Consider the following 18,515-nt stretch of genomic DNA (forward strand, 5'->3'; position numbering starts at 1 on the left):
ATTTTTTATTTAATCCCGAGGGGGCAGTTTAGAATTTTGAACTCTCACATTCATTGTCATTAGTTACTCTGACATCACAGTTGGTCTCCTGACACACAGTGTTGTGGTATTATTTTAGCAACGCGTTTATTAAAGTAGCTATTCATTGTAATTAATGTTTTGTTCTATTCATTTATTACTCATTAATATTTAAAAGGACTTACTATTGGAAATAAATTTTAATTCAAAAGTAATGAAACTGAATTAGAGCTATGAATAAAAAACTCACGATACATTTTTATTCGTAGCTCTTAGAGACCGCGTCGTATCTTCACTCAACGTCGCGGGCGGACCGAACCGGCGTGTTCTTAAGATACGTGAAGCCGTGATCACGCCTACACGGATCTACACGGATTCACGTACCCTAATTTCACGTAGCCGAATGTCACGTGCGGAACGGACCAGAAAACCGTTGCCGTGAAACACGAAACCGGGCGCACGGCTACGAGTTCACAAATCACGGACACGACCGCGAGCCCTAGTTCTTACACATATTTCTGACCTAAACATTAACGGATTTGAGTAAATTATTGTCAAGAAATACTAGGCGCGTTTGTATATTTTTAGCCTATTTCGAAAAAAAAGCTATCAATCACTTTCTGATTATCATTTTTATTTATTGCAACAAAATAAATGTTCACCGTACTTTTTGTATAGCAGCGTAGATCCGCTGGCCAATCTCTGCGTCCTGCATATGTTGGACGGCGTGCAAGTCGCCGTCACCCACGTACTCCAAAAGCTTCTGTCGCAGATATCCTGTACCTACTACCTCGCTCAGTTGTTGCCTATAAAGAAAATTTATATATGTATTAGGCGATACCTGTATCGAAACAAACATGAAATGCCGGTACCAGTACTCGCATTTCTTGTATCATATATGCAATTGTACAAAGAAATAATAATTATTAAGTAATATGCGCTTTTGTTTTGTTGAGATTTGAACCCAAGGCCGTTATTAATGTAGCTTGCATCATATTTCCTGGGCCAAATTGATCGTGGCCGCATGGCGGTCGTGACACAGAAGGTGGATGCCAGCCGTGTCAGCGCAGCTATAAGCGAGCCTGCTACTTACTTTCCGGGCCGTTTCTGCCTAAACATGGCCGCGTGGCTGTCCGGGGCTGTAAGCGAGAACTAGCTGTATCAGCAAAGCTGTCAGCGAGCCTGTTAGGCGTACTTATTTTCCGGGCCGTTTCTACGTGAACGTGGCCGCGTGGCTGTCGTGGTCTGTGGGCAGATGCCAGCTTTGTTAGCAACGCTGTCAGCGAGCCTGCTACTTACTTCCCTGGCTGTTTTTGCGTAAACATGGCGCGTGACTGTCGTGGTCTATGGGCGGGTGCCAGCCGTGTCAGCGCAGCTGTCAGCGAGCTTGCTACTTACTTCCCGGGCCGCTTCTGCGTCAACGTGGCCGCGTGGTTGTCGTGCGGGCACGTGGGCGGGTGCCACGGCAACTCGTGCTCGGTCTCGGCCGGCACGCCCAGCTTGTCTGTCAGCAACTTCCCTAGGCTGCTCGTAAATTAAATAAAGGGCAATTCTATTATCGCGAATAAACAATACAATAGTTAAAAGCTACATCGGCACGATAATTTTATTTGCATAGCATCAACAGATATTCCTTGGAAGGAGGAAGGATGTATTGTTAAATAGTCCTTTAAAAAAGGATTATTTTTAATGCAATGAATGCAAATACTTCGTATATGAATCACGGATCACCTCAACAGGTACACATAGAGCAGATAAGACAACTCACGGTTATCACACACACGTACTGAATATGTACCTACGGGAGCGTGACCGTTTATATCAGTACGTCAAAGTTCACGACCTATAGGTACCTATTCATGTAATTTAAAAATACAAGGTGCCCATGAGCATTGCGAGACATTTTAACTAAGCATTCCTGGTAATATTTGCAAACTAAAATGTCATATAAAATTTTCTGGATTATTCCTAGTTTCAGAGATAATTAAATGTTTTTCGAAATCATTCTTTCGCCATAAGTCGGTACATAACACATTTTTATTGCCACTTTGAGGTCTAGTCTGGACATACCTATTGATTGACATCGAAAAATTAAAATAATGTATTCGAGAGGCTACCCCCAAATAAAAAAAACTTTTAGTTAATTTAAGGTTATGTGTTTATGAATAAAAATTACGTTTTGTGTACAGGAGTGTTCAAAAAAAGGGGGAAAAAAAAACAAAAAAAAATTTTTTTGTCGAATTTCACAATAAGTCATATAACATTTTTTGCTTCTGCTGCCATCAGGAATGCACCGTTAAAATGTCTCGCAATGCTCACGGGCACATTGTATAGTATATTTACATAAGTTCTAGGGGTATAGTATAAAATGGTGTAGGATACAAGTCAGTAGTGCAGTGTAGAATTTTGTATAAGTAGGATAGGGCATAGCAATTCTGCTATAAATGTACCTATACCCTAACCACGAGTTACTTGACTGGACAAAACTGACATATAAGCTAACGTCTACATAGTTACTCTTTACTAATTCACTAATATGTCAGTACGAGCGAGATGTATAGAAAGTTAATTACGTAGAAGTTAGCGTATGCGTCAGTCTTAACACTGTCAGTGACTCGTGGCACGAGTCAGTACGCCAGCGTTATAGCTCAGTAGCTATACCCACGAAAATCGAAATTCGAAAATTGCGGGCATTTTTCTCTTCTTTCAATCTAATTACGCCTTCATTGGAGTAAAAGAGAAAGATCCCCGCAATTTGCGAATTTCGGTTTTTGCGGTAGGCCCCCTGGTGACCTCGTAAACGCATCTTAATAGGGTAATAGAGAAATAAGAAGTAATAGAGTGCTCACTCCATACATCAGTTTTGGTACAAAAATGCTTATTATATACGCAGTCGACATTTAGCATAGCACGATTTTCCGCTAATATTATAACCAGAGTAACCGGAACTCTATTTTCAACTCCTACACTTACTCTGGTTATAATATTAGCTGAAAATCGTTGAGCATTAGACTTTTTGTTTGCCGCGATATCTATTGTCGAGTAGCAGTACTGAGCAGGGATCGGAACCGGTTTTTTGCAAAAACATCGAAATAACCATATATTTCGGTTTATTTTATACTCTAAATGTAGGACTCAGTTGTGTTTTCAGATAACGACTTCGTATTATTAGATTGCCTAATTAGAAATGAAGTAATTAACAAAGAACGAAAAAATACCGTTTTTGTTCCCATACAAAAAATACCGGTTTCCGATCCCTGGTACTGAGAGTTCCGCTACTTGATGCTAGATGTCGACTGAGAATATAATAATCATTTTGGTACCAAAACTGATGTATGAAGTGAGCACTCTATTACTTCTTATTTCTCTATGATACGGTGTATGTGTAGTGTGTGGCATTTATGTGATATGATATGACATTGATTAAATTAGATACTTGTGGTCTGATTTCAAGAAAATAATGCAGAAAATTCGCCTTACCTAATCCCTTTATTTTCAAATGGCAAAAAAACTGGAAATATAGTTTCCAGGTTTTTTGGGAACTTATGCGCGAATTCCGAGCAGAATTTGTTCGTCGGCCAGTCCGAGTCCCTGTCGAAATCCTCCGTGTTACGGCTCACTTTCATCGTCGGCGGATATCTAAAAACAAAGCAACTTTGTGGCTTTAATATTTTGATCGTGACGATTATTGTATATAACATGCAATAGTAAACCTTAATGGAATACATTAAGGTTTACTATTGCATGTACTATTACTATTGCTGTAATAAAAATGATAAAACACGTTCCCACTATGTCGTAACAACTTCGGCCGCGTATGTAACCGGAGTTTTGTAACCAGGTACATAAAAATAAAAAATGATCCTCATAGGATACTGATATCCAAGTAATAAGATTTTTACCTTTACTGATACCTGTATACATGATTGTTCGTAACTAGTATCCAGTCAGGAATAAATAATACTCTTATGAAACCATGAGTGATCCTGACCCATGCTTTACCTAGGACCTAATATTATTTTTTTTGTAATTGAAGACATGGTGTGGAATAAAGTGACGAATTTCGTGGTGAGAAAAGAGTGAAAACTACCAGGGCAACAGAAAGTATTAGGAGTTAGTCTACGCTTAGTTCATTATATTTGAGTTGCAAAGTTATGCCCGTTTCACACGAGGGCAGAACAGTGGGGTAGAATAGTAGGCAGCACAACAGTACTATACTATTCTGTCTCAGTTTGTGCGTTCAGGTTGTAGCAGTACCGTGCTGCCTACTGTTCTGCCCCACTGCTCTGCCCTCGTGTGAAACTGGCATTACTTGCAATAAAATATATTCTTCGATATTGCGTCTTCAAGAACCTCAACTTAATGCCGCAGACACGATATCACGTCCTCAAGCACTCGAACGTAACGCCGCGGACGCGATATCGCGACCTCAAGAGTTTGAACGTAATGCCACGGACGCGAATTCGCGTCTTACCTATGATTTATGAGCGGTTCTACAACTGTAACAGGTTGATAATACCATACCTATCTATCTTTCAAGCAGTTACCTACGAGGAATATAAAGTACTTTCTCGTAATCATTAGGAAGTTTTCCTAGGTTGTAACTCGGTTACGTGAAAGGAAAAAAATATATCACTTGGATACCAGTATCCTATGAGGATCATTTTTTCTTCTTAGGTAACTGGTTACAAACCTCCGGTTACATACGCGGCCGAAGGGGTCGTAACGACAGATTGTCGTGAGTAAATATACAAACCACGACAGCCGTACCGTTCTATATGTGAATACCTTCATTTAAACGCACAGTCTATCCTTATATTGCCTCAAACTTTAAAAAAAATTGGTATATGGCGCAATGTGTGACCACAGCTAGGCTATAAGCGTAATCATAATAAGTGAGAGAGATCAATGAATAATGAGTAATAGGAGAGTTATTTGTTAATATGTTCAATAGCCATACCCCGAAGTTAACGGAGTTAAAAAAAAACACCGTGTATAATACTCACAAGAATACTCCTCCTTCATATTCGAATTCTTCATCCTCAATTTGGCTTTTGACTTGACTTATCGGACTAGACGTCTTTTTATCGCCCCCTAAACGAAGTTCGCCTTTCAGTATTTTGACTTCATTTTCGAATTCTGTGTGTAGTGAGTAAAACAAATCCATATTAATTTTAGTCGGTCAATTACTAAAATATTAACAAATATTATACCAGGATAATCAATTACTTTTACCACAGAGCCATAAAACCGCAGACGGGTTTTTCAATAAGTTTGGAATGTAGAACTATATAAATAATATAAATAACTGTGTCTTTATTATTTTATGAACAAAATTTAATTTACCTGCAACTCATTAGTAGATACTGCAAATGTAAAAATTCAAATATCAGTTACTTTTTAAACGGGGGCTTTTGTATTGCGAATACTGTTCTTGATCAACCTCGCTTTTTCCTCTGTTGCCCAGCCGTGAAACGTGTATATATCGGTTCTAGTGGGGCAGTACATACCTCGGTGCAGTGAATATCAGTGTTGGCCGTAATCGTTAATTCGAACTTGACTTGAATCAATTGCATTACGCATCAATTTAATAATCTAAGTTAATTGTAATTGATTTTTTGAGACATTAATTACATTGATTGTCAATCGAATTACCAATTTAATGGCATTAAAAAAAAAAAAGTAGAATTCATCTTAATTGCATTAACGTTTAATAAATATAATTATTTTTTCATAAACTAATAATTCATGTTACTATTGCTTAGAAGTACTAAAATGGCAAATAAAAAATAATAAAATGCTCAACTCTGGCTGAACCTAATGGACTCAGATTTGGTGAAACATAGACACACGCTATTTTGGTCATCTGACTCCTCTTGATGAGCATTTGGGAGAGCAGTACCCAGTGACTAAAAAAGCGTATGCCTATATCATACCAAACCTGAGTTCCACTAGATACTGGCAGGGTCATAAGGAGGATGAGTAATATATGCACAAAACTATGCAAACCTTTGATCCATTGGACGCCTTTTATAAAATTACGATATATGTATATTCTTGTTAATTTTTGATTATCCATATCCGAAATAAATTGATGTCAATGCAAATTAATGTTCAATGCAATTGACAATTAAATTTCCTTTAACTGTTAATGGTTAATTTTAATTAACCTTTTCAATGTTTAATTTTTAATGGTCAATTACATTAATGCTCGGCCAACACTGGTTAGTATACACTTCTGTCTCAGGCAATGCCGCTTGGCATGATTGTTCCTTGTATCATACTAAGATGATCTAATACCTTAGCCACGAGGTTTACTCTTGTCTATCCCCTCAAAAGGGGGGGGGGGGGGAAGGCGGCTGATTTGTAAATTAAAATGTATTAGATCCTGAACTTTATTATCATATGATATTAAAATTATTTTTATAATAAAGATGTATTGAATGAGATATCCCTGTTTTGACTATCATTGTTTGTCTGGGATATATTGATTAGAGTGTATATTTTGAATGAATTTATATGCCATGTATGAAATTTTGCATTTTATCCGCATGTGGGGCAAAGATCATTTGGGAATTTTATCAGATGCTAATTTTGGGTTGTTTCCTTATGTTAGCTGGTGGAATTCACTTTGAATAATGATTTTGAATCATAAATTTTTTGTTACGTTTATTTGGATTTGTTTTTTTTTGTATTTCAGTACCAGTTAGTATTTTCCCCGCGTTATTGTGATGAAATTTTATGTGTTTCACTCGTAGGCAAAGTTTGTTTAACCGTCATGCCTTGAAACCCTCGCAACGCTCAAGATTCCACTCCTCGAACCAAATAAAAATACATTACAAATGTAATGTATGAAACTTACCTATGTTAAACAAATAAACTCTTTGAATCTTTGTATTTCTGCACTTACTTCCGCCACTAATTCATACATTTTATTAGCTCATGTTGATATTATGTACAATATATTAATCATCTCACCTGTTGCTCTCATGTCGCTTAATTTAAACCCAAACTCTTTCATTATTTTCGGATCAGGGGTTTTGATTTGTTCAGCTTGCATTACAAAATCGGAAGCCATGCTAGCGTGCTTCTGTATGTGTCTTATCAGTCTCTGGAGGGTGTACAAGGAGTCTAAAGCATGGACACCCTTATCGTGCAACCACTTATCGTTATACAACGGGCCGTCGAGGAAGTGTTTAATGAGGGAGTTCATGTCACCAGATTTTTTCAACTCTCGAAAATCCAGTCCCGTCATTTCGCCCATTTTGCCATAGTTGTTTTCTACATGCCGTAAATCTGGAATGTTGACCATAAATATTAGGCTTGTGTAGTACATGTACTAAAGTCAAAAAGACGCAATTCCTTCTGCTGTACTAGACCGAACTATTCCTTAATTGATTCTACTCTTAGTACATTTTAGTACACTATACGCAAAAGCGATTCTAGTGATCCGACTGAACTAACCGGCATTAGTTCGGTCGGATCACTAGAATCGCTTGCGAAGACGACGACCGTCACTCCGTTTCATCTGTTAAGCGAGATAACGAATTATGAATTGTACACTTTACAAAACGTCCGCACATACCGTTTCATTATATTATTATGTTTTTCTCGGTGAACTACTGTACTAAATGTACTAAAAGACCGAACTAGTACATTTGTAAAATTGTACTAGTTCGGACCAATCTTTTCATTGAACGAGCATGCACAACATGAATAATTAAGCTTAGAATCCCCACTACATACAAACTACCCTACCCCTATTTATTATTAATAAACTGTAGGGGAGGTATGGTAAAAGTGGTATAAAAGTTTTCAATCTTAATATTTATAAAGCTTAAGTCTTTATAATAAGACTGACTTAATGAAGACTGAAGTTCGCTTAAAACTTATTTTACGTGCCTTTCTAAGTTTGGTTGTTTTTTAATAATTCTTAATAAGTAAATCTTATTTACGTATTTCTTAATAGTTTTGTTTGAAATTGTGAAACATAAATTACCATAGTCCTCTGGCAACTTCATTGTTTTCAGGAATGAAGCTTGCAAATCCAACCAATAGGCTTCTTTCTGACTGTACTCCACCAGCTCCTCACGTAATTTATCTAATGTGCTGTAATTATTCACCAACATTAGATCACAGGAAGTTTTACGAAAAGCAATAAGTTCAAGTAACTTTTTAGTACAAAGAAATTGTTTGGTTCTAAAGTCCTAATTAAACTTGTTTGAACTACTAACTCATTGGGTAGTCATTTCCCTGTATGATTGTAACTGTTATGTGACAATCTAATAATACACGTAATATCCTGCTGGCGGAACTTGGTCGTCCTTATCGTGTTCATAATTACCAAATTAAACATACGTACATTTCTCTTATTCATGACTACTTATAATTTCACTACACTTAAATCGACCGGGATATAAACCGTGATTACCTTTTACTTATCACGGGTTACCCGTGAACAAGATGCATGTAACTGCGTCGAAATATCGGGAGCTAAATAAAAACAATATAAAAGGTAATCACGGTTTATATCCCGATCGATTTAAGTGTAGTGAAACCAACCGTGAATCATTCAAAACTGTTATTTATAATTTGACAAGGCATTTAACTTACTCTTGAATTCTTTCCTTATAATGAATCAAACCAGCATGACACATAATGCCGTATCTATGCTTAATTGTCGGTTCAGACAAGGGGTTCAGCTCCAAGCTCATATCCAGATGTTTCAAGGAACTGTTGAAGTCACCAATGACTCCGTAAGCATTGCCAAGCATGAAATGATGAAGTGCAAAATCAGGGTCATGGTCCACAGCAGCTCGGAGTAGTGTGATTGCATCTTCAGTCATTTTGCTGCGATGGAGTATGGTGCCCATGCTTAAGAAGGCTAAGTCTTTGTATTCCCTAAAACATAATAAGATAAAACGTTAAAAAAAAGGAACTATGAAGGGAAAACATGACAGGGAAAGAATTCCAGTCACAGAAAAGGGCAACTGAAGATAACTTATGAACTACTTCAGCAGGGCAAAAGTTTTTTTGGCGTCTTAACATCTTTGTTGGTTAACTCATGAACAAGCATATGTTGTATTGGATTTTTCGACCCCATCCCGCAGCAAACATGTTAATTATGAAACAACCAGTTTGCATAATTTTAGCTAAAATATTATACTACAGTGTGGAAAGGTAACTATTGCATTGTAATACAGGTATCTTTCCGCAACTCGACAACTCTCGCACATTTTGCGTGAAGAAAATAATGAAGTATTTAGAAAATATAAACATCTCGATAATCTGGCACTTTGATGGTCTGGTACACCCAGCCATCTTGGCTAAAATCCAGATATCAGTCGAATTTTATTGAATTGATTATTTTGGTACACTATATATTTCTATTAAATCCAAAAACACAAAAAAAGTTAAAATGCAGATTTGCCCTAATTTCCAGTAATCCGAATTTTCCAGTAATTCTGCTTTCTTGTGTCAGCATAAGTGCTGGATTTGTGAGATTGTACTAGCCAAAAATGTATTATTACACTACCTTGGTGCATAATGCACAGCACGCCGACAGCACTCCAAGGCTTTTGGGGCATTTCCCCGCACCCTCCAGTAAAGAGAAGCCATGTTATAGTGCAGCCAAGAGGAGCTGTTCTGCTGCAGGATGTTCGCCAGCCAGGTGCCAAACTGGTCAACTGTCATGATTGGAGAAATCTGCTCTGGCAGTGTCAACTCTGGATCAATGCTAAGATTCTCTCTTTTGATCATACCCTAAAAAAATGAATATTTTTTCATATAATTATAATTTCATTTACTGATAAATTTTTAGTTTAGCTTTGTACTTATTCCTTCTACAAATGAAGTATCCTACTTTACTTTTTCATTACTTTTTTCCTTCATCAGTTTAATGCATGATAAGAAGTTGTTTATTTTTTCTATCACAAACATTTGCATTTAATTGTGTAATCTATCAGTTTAGAAAATATTCTAATTACAATCATAACATGATGAAATATATTAAAAATAATTATTCCAGTTATTTAAATTTAAAACACTTATAATGTATGGCAACCTCATAAGGATAAATTCCTGAAAACCATGAGGAAAATAGATGTAAGTAAAGTACAATGTATGTATAATTAATACAAATAAACGAATATGAATATGAATACCTATAACTGAGTACTCCTATATAACTCAGTATTATTATTTATTACAATGACACATAAGTACCTCTAAATGCTCAAAAGCAAACATGCTAAATGTCAAAGAAGATATCTTTTTACAGTCCGGAACAAAACTTTCTTGTCCAGAGTAAGGATTATTTTGCCAATACTCGTCTTCTGGAATAAACTTGGATTGGCCATCTTCTAGAATAGAATTATACCAATCCAGTACATTTACTGGCCCAGCATTCACACAGTTCTCATCCTCCGCTAGATGTGTGGATACATCACTATCTGTCTCCAATGTTTCCCAAAGAATTTTAATAGCCTCCTTCCTTTTACTGAGGTCATAATACAAGCTTATGATACTATCCCAGCGGGTGTCTTGATTTAAAAAGGCTAACAAGTCGTAAGGGCGCGCCATTTCAAACGGCGATTCTAGCTGAAAATAACATACGGAACAACTTATTATTATTATTCGAATATCATTACTGAACCACAATAGTTCAAAGGTTGATAAGATATCCACTAATTTGGGACACAGGAAAACAACTCAGGGGCACATTATCTTACCTTAGGTTGTATCAAACCGCTCTCAGTTACCATCCAGTGCGTTGACGCTTGTGTACAATGCGTACACAAAACTACTAGACACAAACACCATATCAGCTTCATCTTGAAAGTCACATTTACCACTTGTATAATTATGAAGTATTAATTTAGTCATTAATACGCTTTACGTCCAACAAGTTTGTAGAACAACAGTGTAATCTTCTCCCCGAGGCCGATTGTGATTATAGTTTAAGACAGCTGCTGTCAAATTGACATAAGAATATCGTTCAGAAATCCGTTAAGAACACGTCAATGTTTCGTTCATAAATACACTTACTTAACGTGACTTTACTCGAGCTCGGGCTCAATGCGAAAAACGAAATTTCCTAGCCAAGATGATTTCTAAGTTTTTAAATCTAAATTTAAGGCTTATTTGTATTAAATGTCACTGTCTGTTAAATCTGCCATTTCATGTGATGTTTGAATAAAAAAAATCTATGTCTATGTCAAATAAAGTCTACGGAAGGTGGAGGTAAGGAAATAAATCTCCATGTACTAAAAAGTGTCATCAAAAAACCTTAAATAGGTGGCGCTACAATACCTAAAATACTTGAACAAAAAAATCAAATCATAGACGGCGCACTTCACTCCGTCAATAGCGCCTAGGTTCTTAGCTACTCTAGCGCTACTCTGGAGAGATTTGGAACTATTATTTATAGCTAACAGCTGGACACTTTTGCAACAGTTCTACAATAGGGAGCGTGCATGAACTGTAGGAGGCAGCACAGGAGCCGTCAGATTTTTGGCGCGAGGCGTAAATGTGATGTTTTTTGTTCCGATGTAGTCAACAAAATGACAGAACCTACTATGCACAAGAAAACACGTGACGTGTACATGTGCATGTTTATGGTTCCGATTCAGGCCACAAGATGGCAGACCCTCCAACGCGCACGGTCCCTATAAGAGATGTCACTCCTCTTAATTCCACACTCCATACGCCAGTCGAAACTTAATGTATGAAAATAATCACATGACTTCCGTAGTATTATAAAATAAGTACAGTAATAGTTTCTTAAACTAGCTAAATCTGGATACCTCCTGACTGAAATAACAATAATCCTTGACACAAATTGAAATGAACATCCAAAAAAAATGATATTTTAACATAACGATAATAAAAAGTGAATTATTATCTTTCTTACGTATTTCTATCATTTTTAGTTTCCGAGATTCAGAGAGTGCATGAGGTCGGATTTCATGATTTTCCTTATTTTCGTGAAGCATAAAGCATTGTTTTCACATTCATCTTTTTCCATACTTTTGCCTCGGTGTTGGCGTTAAGTGACTTGAGATTGTATGCATCTAAAATGTTGACACACTGTGAGGTATTTATTAGATATGACGTTTTGCCTATAATTTTAGTAACAATACTACGTGTCTGATCTGAACTTAAGACCTTATGCCTATACTCTCTTTTACTGTTCAGTTGAGAGAAATAAAAAGCGGCCAAGTGCGAGTCGGACTCGCGCATGAAGGGTTCCGTACCATTTATGACGTATTAAAAAAAATCTACTTACTAGATCTCGTTCAACATTTTACCACTTAGGACACACATTTTACCACTTTGGAAGTGTCTCTCGCGCAAACTATTCAGTTTAGAAAAAAATGATATTAGAAACCTACATATCATTTTTGAAGACCTATCCGTAGATACCCCACACGTATGGGTTTGATGAAAAAAACAAATATTTTTTATTTTATGACGTATTAAAAAAACTACTTACTAGATCTCGTTCAAACCAATTCTCGGTGGAAGTTTGCATGGTAATGTATATGATATATTTTTTTTTAGATTTTTCATTCTGTTATTTTAGAAGTTACGGGGGGGGGGGGGGGACACATTTTTTCACTTTGGAAGTGTCTCTCGCGCAAACTATTCAGTTTAGAAAAAAATGATATTAGAAACCTAAATATCATTTTTGAAGACCTATCCCTAGATACCCCACACGTATGGGTTTGATGAAAAAAAAATTTTTTATTAATTTTTATGACGTATTAAAAAAAAACTACTTACTAGATCTCGTTCGAACCAATTTTCGGTGGAAGTTTGCATGGCAATGTATATCATATATTTTTTTTAGATTTTTCATTCTGTTATTTTAGAAGTTACGGGGGGGGGGGGGGACACTTTTTACCACTTTGGAAGTGTCTCTCGCGCAAACTATTCAGTTTAGAAAAAAATGATATTAGAAACCTCAATATCATTTTTAAAGACCTATGCATAGATACCCCACACGTATGGGTTTGATGAAAAAAGATTTTTTGAGTTTCAGTTCTAAGTATGGGGAACCCCCAAAATTTATTGTTTTTTTTCTATTTTTGTGTAAACATCATAATGCGGTTCATACGATACATCTACTTACCAAGTTTGAACAGTATAGCTTTTATAGTTTCGGAAAAAAGTGGCTGTGACAGAATCGGACAGACAGACGGACATGACGAATCTATAAGGGTTCCGTTTTTTGCCATTTGGCTACGGAACCCTAAAAAACGGATCTAAAAAATGTCTTGCATAAATAGCCTCTTTTTAAATAGTATCAAACGGTACTACATACAACGTTTTTTCTTATCCAAAATAGAAGGTAAAAAGGCCTTTCTCAACTAAAAAAAGTCTGGTAGGGTAGTTTAGCCGGTTTTCGGCCAGTTAAGCTAAATTTTGAATAAGGATGGATTTTGTGAATACTAGACTCGACTAATCTTAGATATTACGTTACTTGTAGACTAAAAATATGATCTAGTTGTAATTTTTTAATTAAAATACGCCATATTAGATATAGTTATTTTATAAAAATAAGGAATATCAAAATGTGGCTATTTAGCTGGTTTTCGGCCATTTTTTTTGATTTACGGCCGCTCACCCACCGGTTCTCGGCCACTGTTATATATATTTTTTTAAATGAATCTTATTTCATAGTCAGTAAGCTTTCTTTTTCAATAAAACAAAAAAATATTTGAAACAAGAAGTGTATTAGAACTACAAGGAACATTGTAAGGAACTTTTACGTAGGTAGGTACTTAATTTTTATTTTATCAATATATTCTTAACTATGTCGGTGGCAAACAAGCATACCGAATGTGTAATGGCTGCATACGGCCCGTCTGATAGAAAGGAGTAAACGGTAACCGTAGGCTATGAACGCCATAACATCAAGGACATTACTTGCGTGTTGATGACCCTTAAAAAAAGAAAACAAGTGCGAGTCGGACTCGCGCATGAAGGGTTCCGTACCATTTAAGACGTATTAAAAAAAAATCTACTTGCTAGATCTTGTTCAACATTTTACCACTTTGGACACACATTTTACCACTTTGGAACTGTCTCTCGCGCAAACTATTCAGTTTAGAAAAAAATGATGTTAGGAACCTAAATATCATTTTTGAAGACCTATCCATAGATACCCCACACGTATGGGTTTGATGAAAAAAATTTTTTTTTAATTTATTGACGTATTAAAAAAAAACTATTCACTAGATCTCGTTCAAACCAATTTTCGGTGGAAGTTTGCATGGTAATGTATATCATATATTTTTTTTAGATTTTTCATTCTGTTATTTTAGAAGTTACAGGGGGGGGGGCACACACATTTTTTCACTTTGGAAATGTCTCTCGCGCAAACTATTCAGTTTAGAAAAAAATGATATTAGAAACCTAAATATCATTTTTGAAGACCTATCCATTGATACCCCACACGTATGGGTTTGATGAAAAAAATTTTTTTTTTTAATTTTTATGACGTATTAAATAAAAACTACTTACTAGATCTCGTTCGAACCAATTTTCGGTGGAAGTTTGCATGGCAATGTATATCATATATTTTTTTTAGATTTTTCATTCTGTTATTTTAGAAGTTACAGGGGGGGACACACACATTTTTTCACTTTGGAAGTGTCTCTCGCGCAAACTATTCAGTTTAGAAAAAAATGATATTAGAAACCTAAATATCATTTTTGAAGAGCTATCCATAGATACCCCACACGTATGGGTTTGATGAAAAAAATTTTTTTTTTTAATTTTTATGACGTATTAAAAAAAAACTACTTACTAGATCTCGTTTGAACCAATTTTCGGTGGAAGTTTGCATGGCAATGTATATCATATATTTTTTTTAGATTTTTCATTCTGTTATTTTAGAAGTTACGGGGGGGGGACACACTTTTTACCACTTTGGAAGTGTCTCTCGCGCAAACTTTTCAGTTTAGAAAAAAATGATATTAGAAACCTCAATATCATTTTTAAAGACCTATCCATAGATACCCCACACGTATGGGTTTGATGAAAAAAGATTTTTTGAGTTTCAGTTCTAAGTATGGGGAACCCCCAAAATTTATTGTTTTTTTTTTCTATTTTTGTGTAAACATCATAATGCGGTTCGTAGGATACATCTACTTACCAAGTTTGAACAGTATAGCTTTTATAGTTTCGGAAAAAAGTGGCTGTGACAGAATCGGACAGACAGACGGACATGACGAATCTATAAGGGTTCCGTTTTTTGCCATTTGGCTACGGAACCCTAAAAATGAGATCAATGTACGAGTTGTTTGTTCAATGTGAGATAAATGTGTAAACAAGTCTTAAAACTTAATAGGAACTTTTCTTAAAACACAAAAAAAACAACATTACATATTAAAATAATGAAAAATCTTCGTTGCTGCTACTCAAAACCTCATCTTCCTTATGAATCCTCTCGTGTGTTAAGTTTTCTTCTTCTCCGACTTTAGATTGTGTATTTTATTTATGTAAACCGCTGTATTCCTTTTCAACTTGTTCAATTTCATCAGCAGTGCTGCTTCTTGTTTTGTGCATGATTCAGCCTTATTCCTTACAGGGTTACTTATAGACTGTAAACAAAAACATATTTTTATATAAAAAGTTATCACTTTCTATTATTTAATCAAAACCATTTGCTACAAATAGTACATTATAGTAAATATTATTACATGGTTAATCGTTGCTATATCTTCACTTGTCTTACATTACTTTAATAAATTTATTTATTTAAATACTATATTTTGATACTAGCAACCTTATGTTTGTAGGAACAAACACAAAAATGCCCTTTTCCAGCCACTTGGTAAAACAGGGCCGGTAGTAAAAAAATAATAGTTTAATTTTCGGCCGCTTTGGATTTTAGGGGTCGATAACTAAATGCGAAAAAAATATTTTTCGGCCGCTCAATTAAAGAGGGCCGACAATAAACAATGTGCCTGTCAATTTCCGGCCACACTGTCACCGGTGGCCGAAAACTCACTTTTCAAAATCTAATTTTCGGCCATGTTTTAATCAGTTTATGTATAAATCTCTTCATGAATTTCAAAAAAATAAATTTGACGTTGAACTTAAGAATAAATTAAAAATTAACTTGAATACATAATGTCTAGATTTAATCTATTTTCTTTCGGTTTATTTTTAAGGGCCGAAAACTAATTGCGTAGATTTGTTTTTCGGCTGTCAAAAATTACCAAGGCCGAAAAGTAGCTCCTCATTATTCTGTTCCCGGCCGCCAATCACGAAATAATTGAAAGCGGATTTTGATTAAGTATTTGTTTATACATATGTGGCCGACTGCTAACTACGTTAATCAACTTTTATTCAAATCCACATCGAAAACAATATTTCTCACATCTGCTTTTATTTTCAATCAAATGTACTCAATTAACTATCATGGCCTCCAAGTCCGTTCTCGGCCGGGCGGCCGAGAAGAAAAAATGTTTGTAAAATTGCATTTAGTTCTCCGGCCACCAAGTTTTAATATATTATACCTAATATTTTATGAATTTTAGTCAAAATAACATTAATTCAACTAATCTGCAACACCCCTAAATACAATTTATGTTATCAAAACTAAAGAAACAACATATTAACTTACCTCAAAAAAAATATCGATTTCAATTTTTTTCACAAATTTGCGACACATCCACACTGCCTAAATTTTGCCGATTTACTGACGAGCCAATCAACACATTATTAAGCAGACAGTTGTAGGAGGTGTAGGTGTCAAGTGAATTTACTGGACTATAGTGTTTTTTTTCATAAGTCGGGTAAAGATTTCTTGTTATTACCATTTTACTACGTAATGGCCGAAAACCAGAGGTGGCCGGCAAACCGGCTAAACTACCCTATGTCTAGCCTACACAGTTCGTAAAATAATGGCAAACAAAAGTGCTAATTTTGTTTTAGCTCTCCTGAATATTTTTTTTTTTTTCACATCCGAATCGAAATTCGAGGCGAAAATTATTATTGTTTCCAGCAATTAATCCAAAACCCTGGTAGTTTCGCCCAGAGGCCTTTGGGCTGTCTACTTAGAATGTCATTCCAGTGCTTGTGAGTGCTGTTATCAGTGATTTTGTTTATATGTGTATTATCGTGTCGGTTCCCCTTCTTCTGGTAAAAGTAAAATAACACGCACTACTGACTATCTAAGTAGGTAATATTGATATGATTTCGGTCAACTTTCGTTCTAAACAACGGAGGCGAACTCGACTTTGCTTCTCACTAGGGCACAGTACAGGAACTTTATGGTACTTGGCTCATGAAAATCCCTAGAATTCCTGATTACAAATTGTAACCTTTTGTAGCAGTCACGCGCCAATGATATCATATGGTTGTGAAAGTTGAGGTGGGAGTCAAGGACCACGCCTAGTTTTTTTTAATACTACGTCGGTGACATACAAGCATCCGGCCCGCCTGATGGTAAGCAGTCTCCGTAGCCTATGTACGCCTGCAACTCCAGAGGAGTTACATGCGCGTTGCCGACCCTAAAAGGACCCTGAAGGAATTGTTGTATTGGATGTGTAGGTCGCTTATTAGCGATTTTTCTGTATGCCTGGTCCATAGTGCACATGTATAGAAAGTAGCACAATAAGCTCGAAACAATGTTATTTTTACAGGCGCGGTGCAATGCCTAAATCTATGTGCCAGCATATTTGCTCTAGTCGCCAGCGCCCTACGCTCCCTTTTTATATCCCCGTCATCCCTCATGTTATCACACATTACATGTCCTAGGTACTGATACCTGTCTTAACGGCACGCCATTGAGCAATACTGGAGGAAAGTCATCTTGACATTTATTACTAGGCTTAAAAATCATAAATTCACTTTTGGTACAGTTATATTTAAGGCCATGACTAGTAGCATATTGCTCACATACATTCAGAAATTTCCTAAGCCCTCCTACCGAGGGGCAGGAACAGCACCATGTCGTCTGCATAACTAATGACACTATAATAATATATATAATATTATAAAAATAATAATTCAGCCTATATACGTCCCACTGCTGGGCACAGGCCTCCTCTCATGCGCGAGAGGGCTCGGGCTATAGTCCCCACGCTAGCCCAATGCGGATTGGGGACTTCACATACACCTTTGAATTTCTTCGCAGATGTAATATATATAAACATCTTTTTTTTTTGTTCGGTGTCAAAAGAGTAATGTTGTCCCATAAAAAATCTGGCTTGGTTTAAGGCGCTACACGTTTTGCTAGCAGAATGCTGTCATGAATGCCGAACATTTTCCCCTTTAGGTCCCCAGTTATCACGATCCATTTTGGAGTTATCGAGTTTGTTTTAATTGACCCCAGTCTCCCCTAGAGTGTAGGTACAGTCACGTCTGAAAATATCGATACGGATAAAATGTCATAAATATGTATACACTACCTTAATGTATGGGCAATTGGGCAGTGAGATCGTGTATACATATTTTTAGCACTTTGTCCGTATAGATATTTT

General features: G+C 36.1%; 1 protein-coding gene across 1 annotated transcript in view; it reads right to left on the reverse strand.

Moving 5' to 3' along the window:
- LOC133517157 (tetratricopeptide repeat protein 17) overlaps positions 1-11,128 on the reverse strand; it is a 41,025-nt gene extending 29,897 nt beyond the window's left edge. The window contains exons 1-10 of the mRNA XM_061850339.1: positions 10,749-11,128; positions 10,243-10,617; positions 9,554-9,780; positions 8,632-8,919; positions 8,018-8,127; positions 6,997-7,314; positions 5,025-5,157; positions 3,499-3,657; positions 1,417-1,542; positions 686-824 (exon numbers count right to left, since the gene is read on the reverse strand). Of these exons, the coding sequence (XP_061706323.1) occupies positions 686-824; positions 1,417-1,542; positions 3,499-3,657; positions 5,025-5,157; positions 6,997-7,314; positions 8,018-8,127; positions 8,632-8,919; positions 9,554-9,780; positions 10,243-10,617; positions 10,749-10,850 (1,977 nt within the window). The 5' untranslated portion in view covers positions 10,851-11,128. The remainder of the gene's footprint in view (positions 1-685; positions 825-1,416; positions 1,543-3,498; positions 3,658-5,024; positions 5,158-6,996; positions 7,315-8,017; positions 8,128-8,631; positions 8,920-9,553; positions 9,781-10,242; positions 10,618-10,748) is intronic.
- Positions 11,129-18,515: the final 7,387 nt, after the last annotated feature.

Source organism: Cydia pomonella, chromosome 4 (assembly GCF_033807575.1).
Source record: "Cydia pomonella isolate Wapato2018A chromosome 4, ilCydPomo1, whole genome shotgun sequence".
NCBI lineage: Eukaryota > Metazoa > Arthropoda > Insecta > Lepidoptera > Tortricidae > Cydia > Cydia pomonella.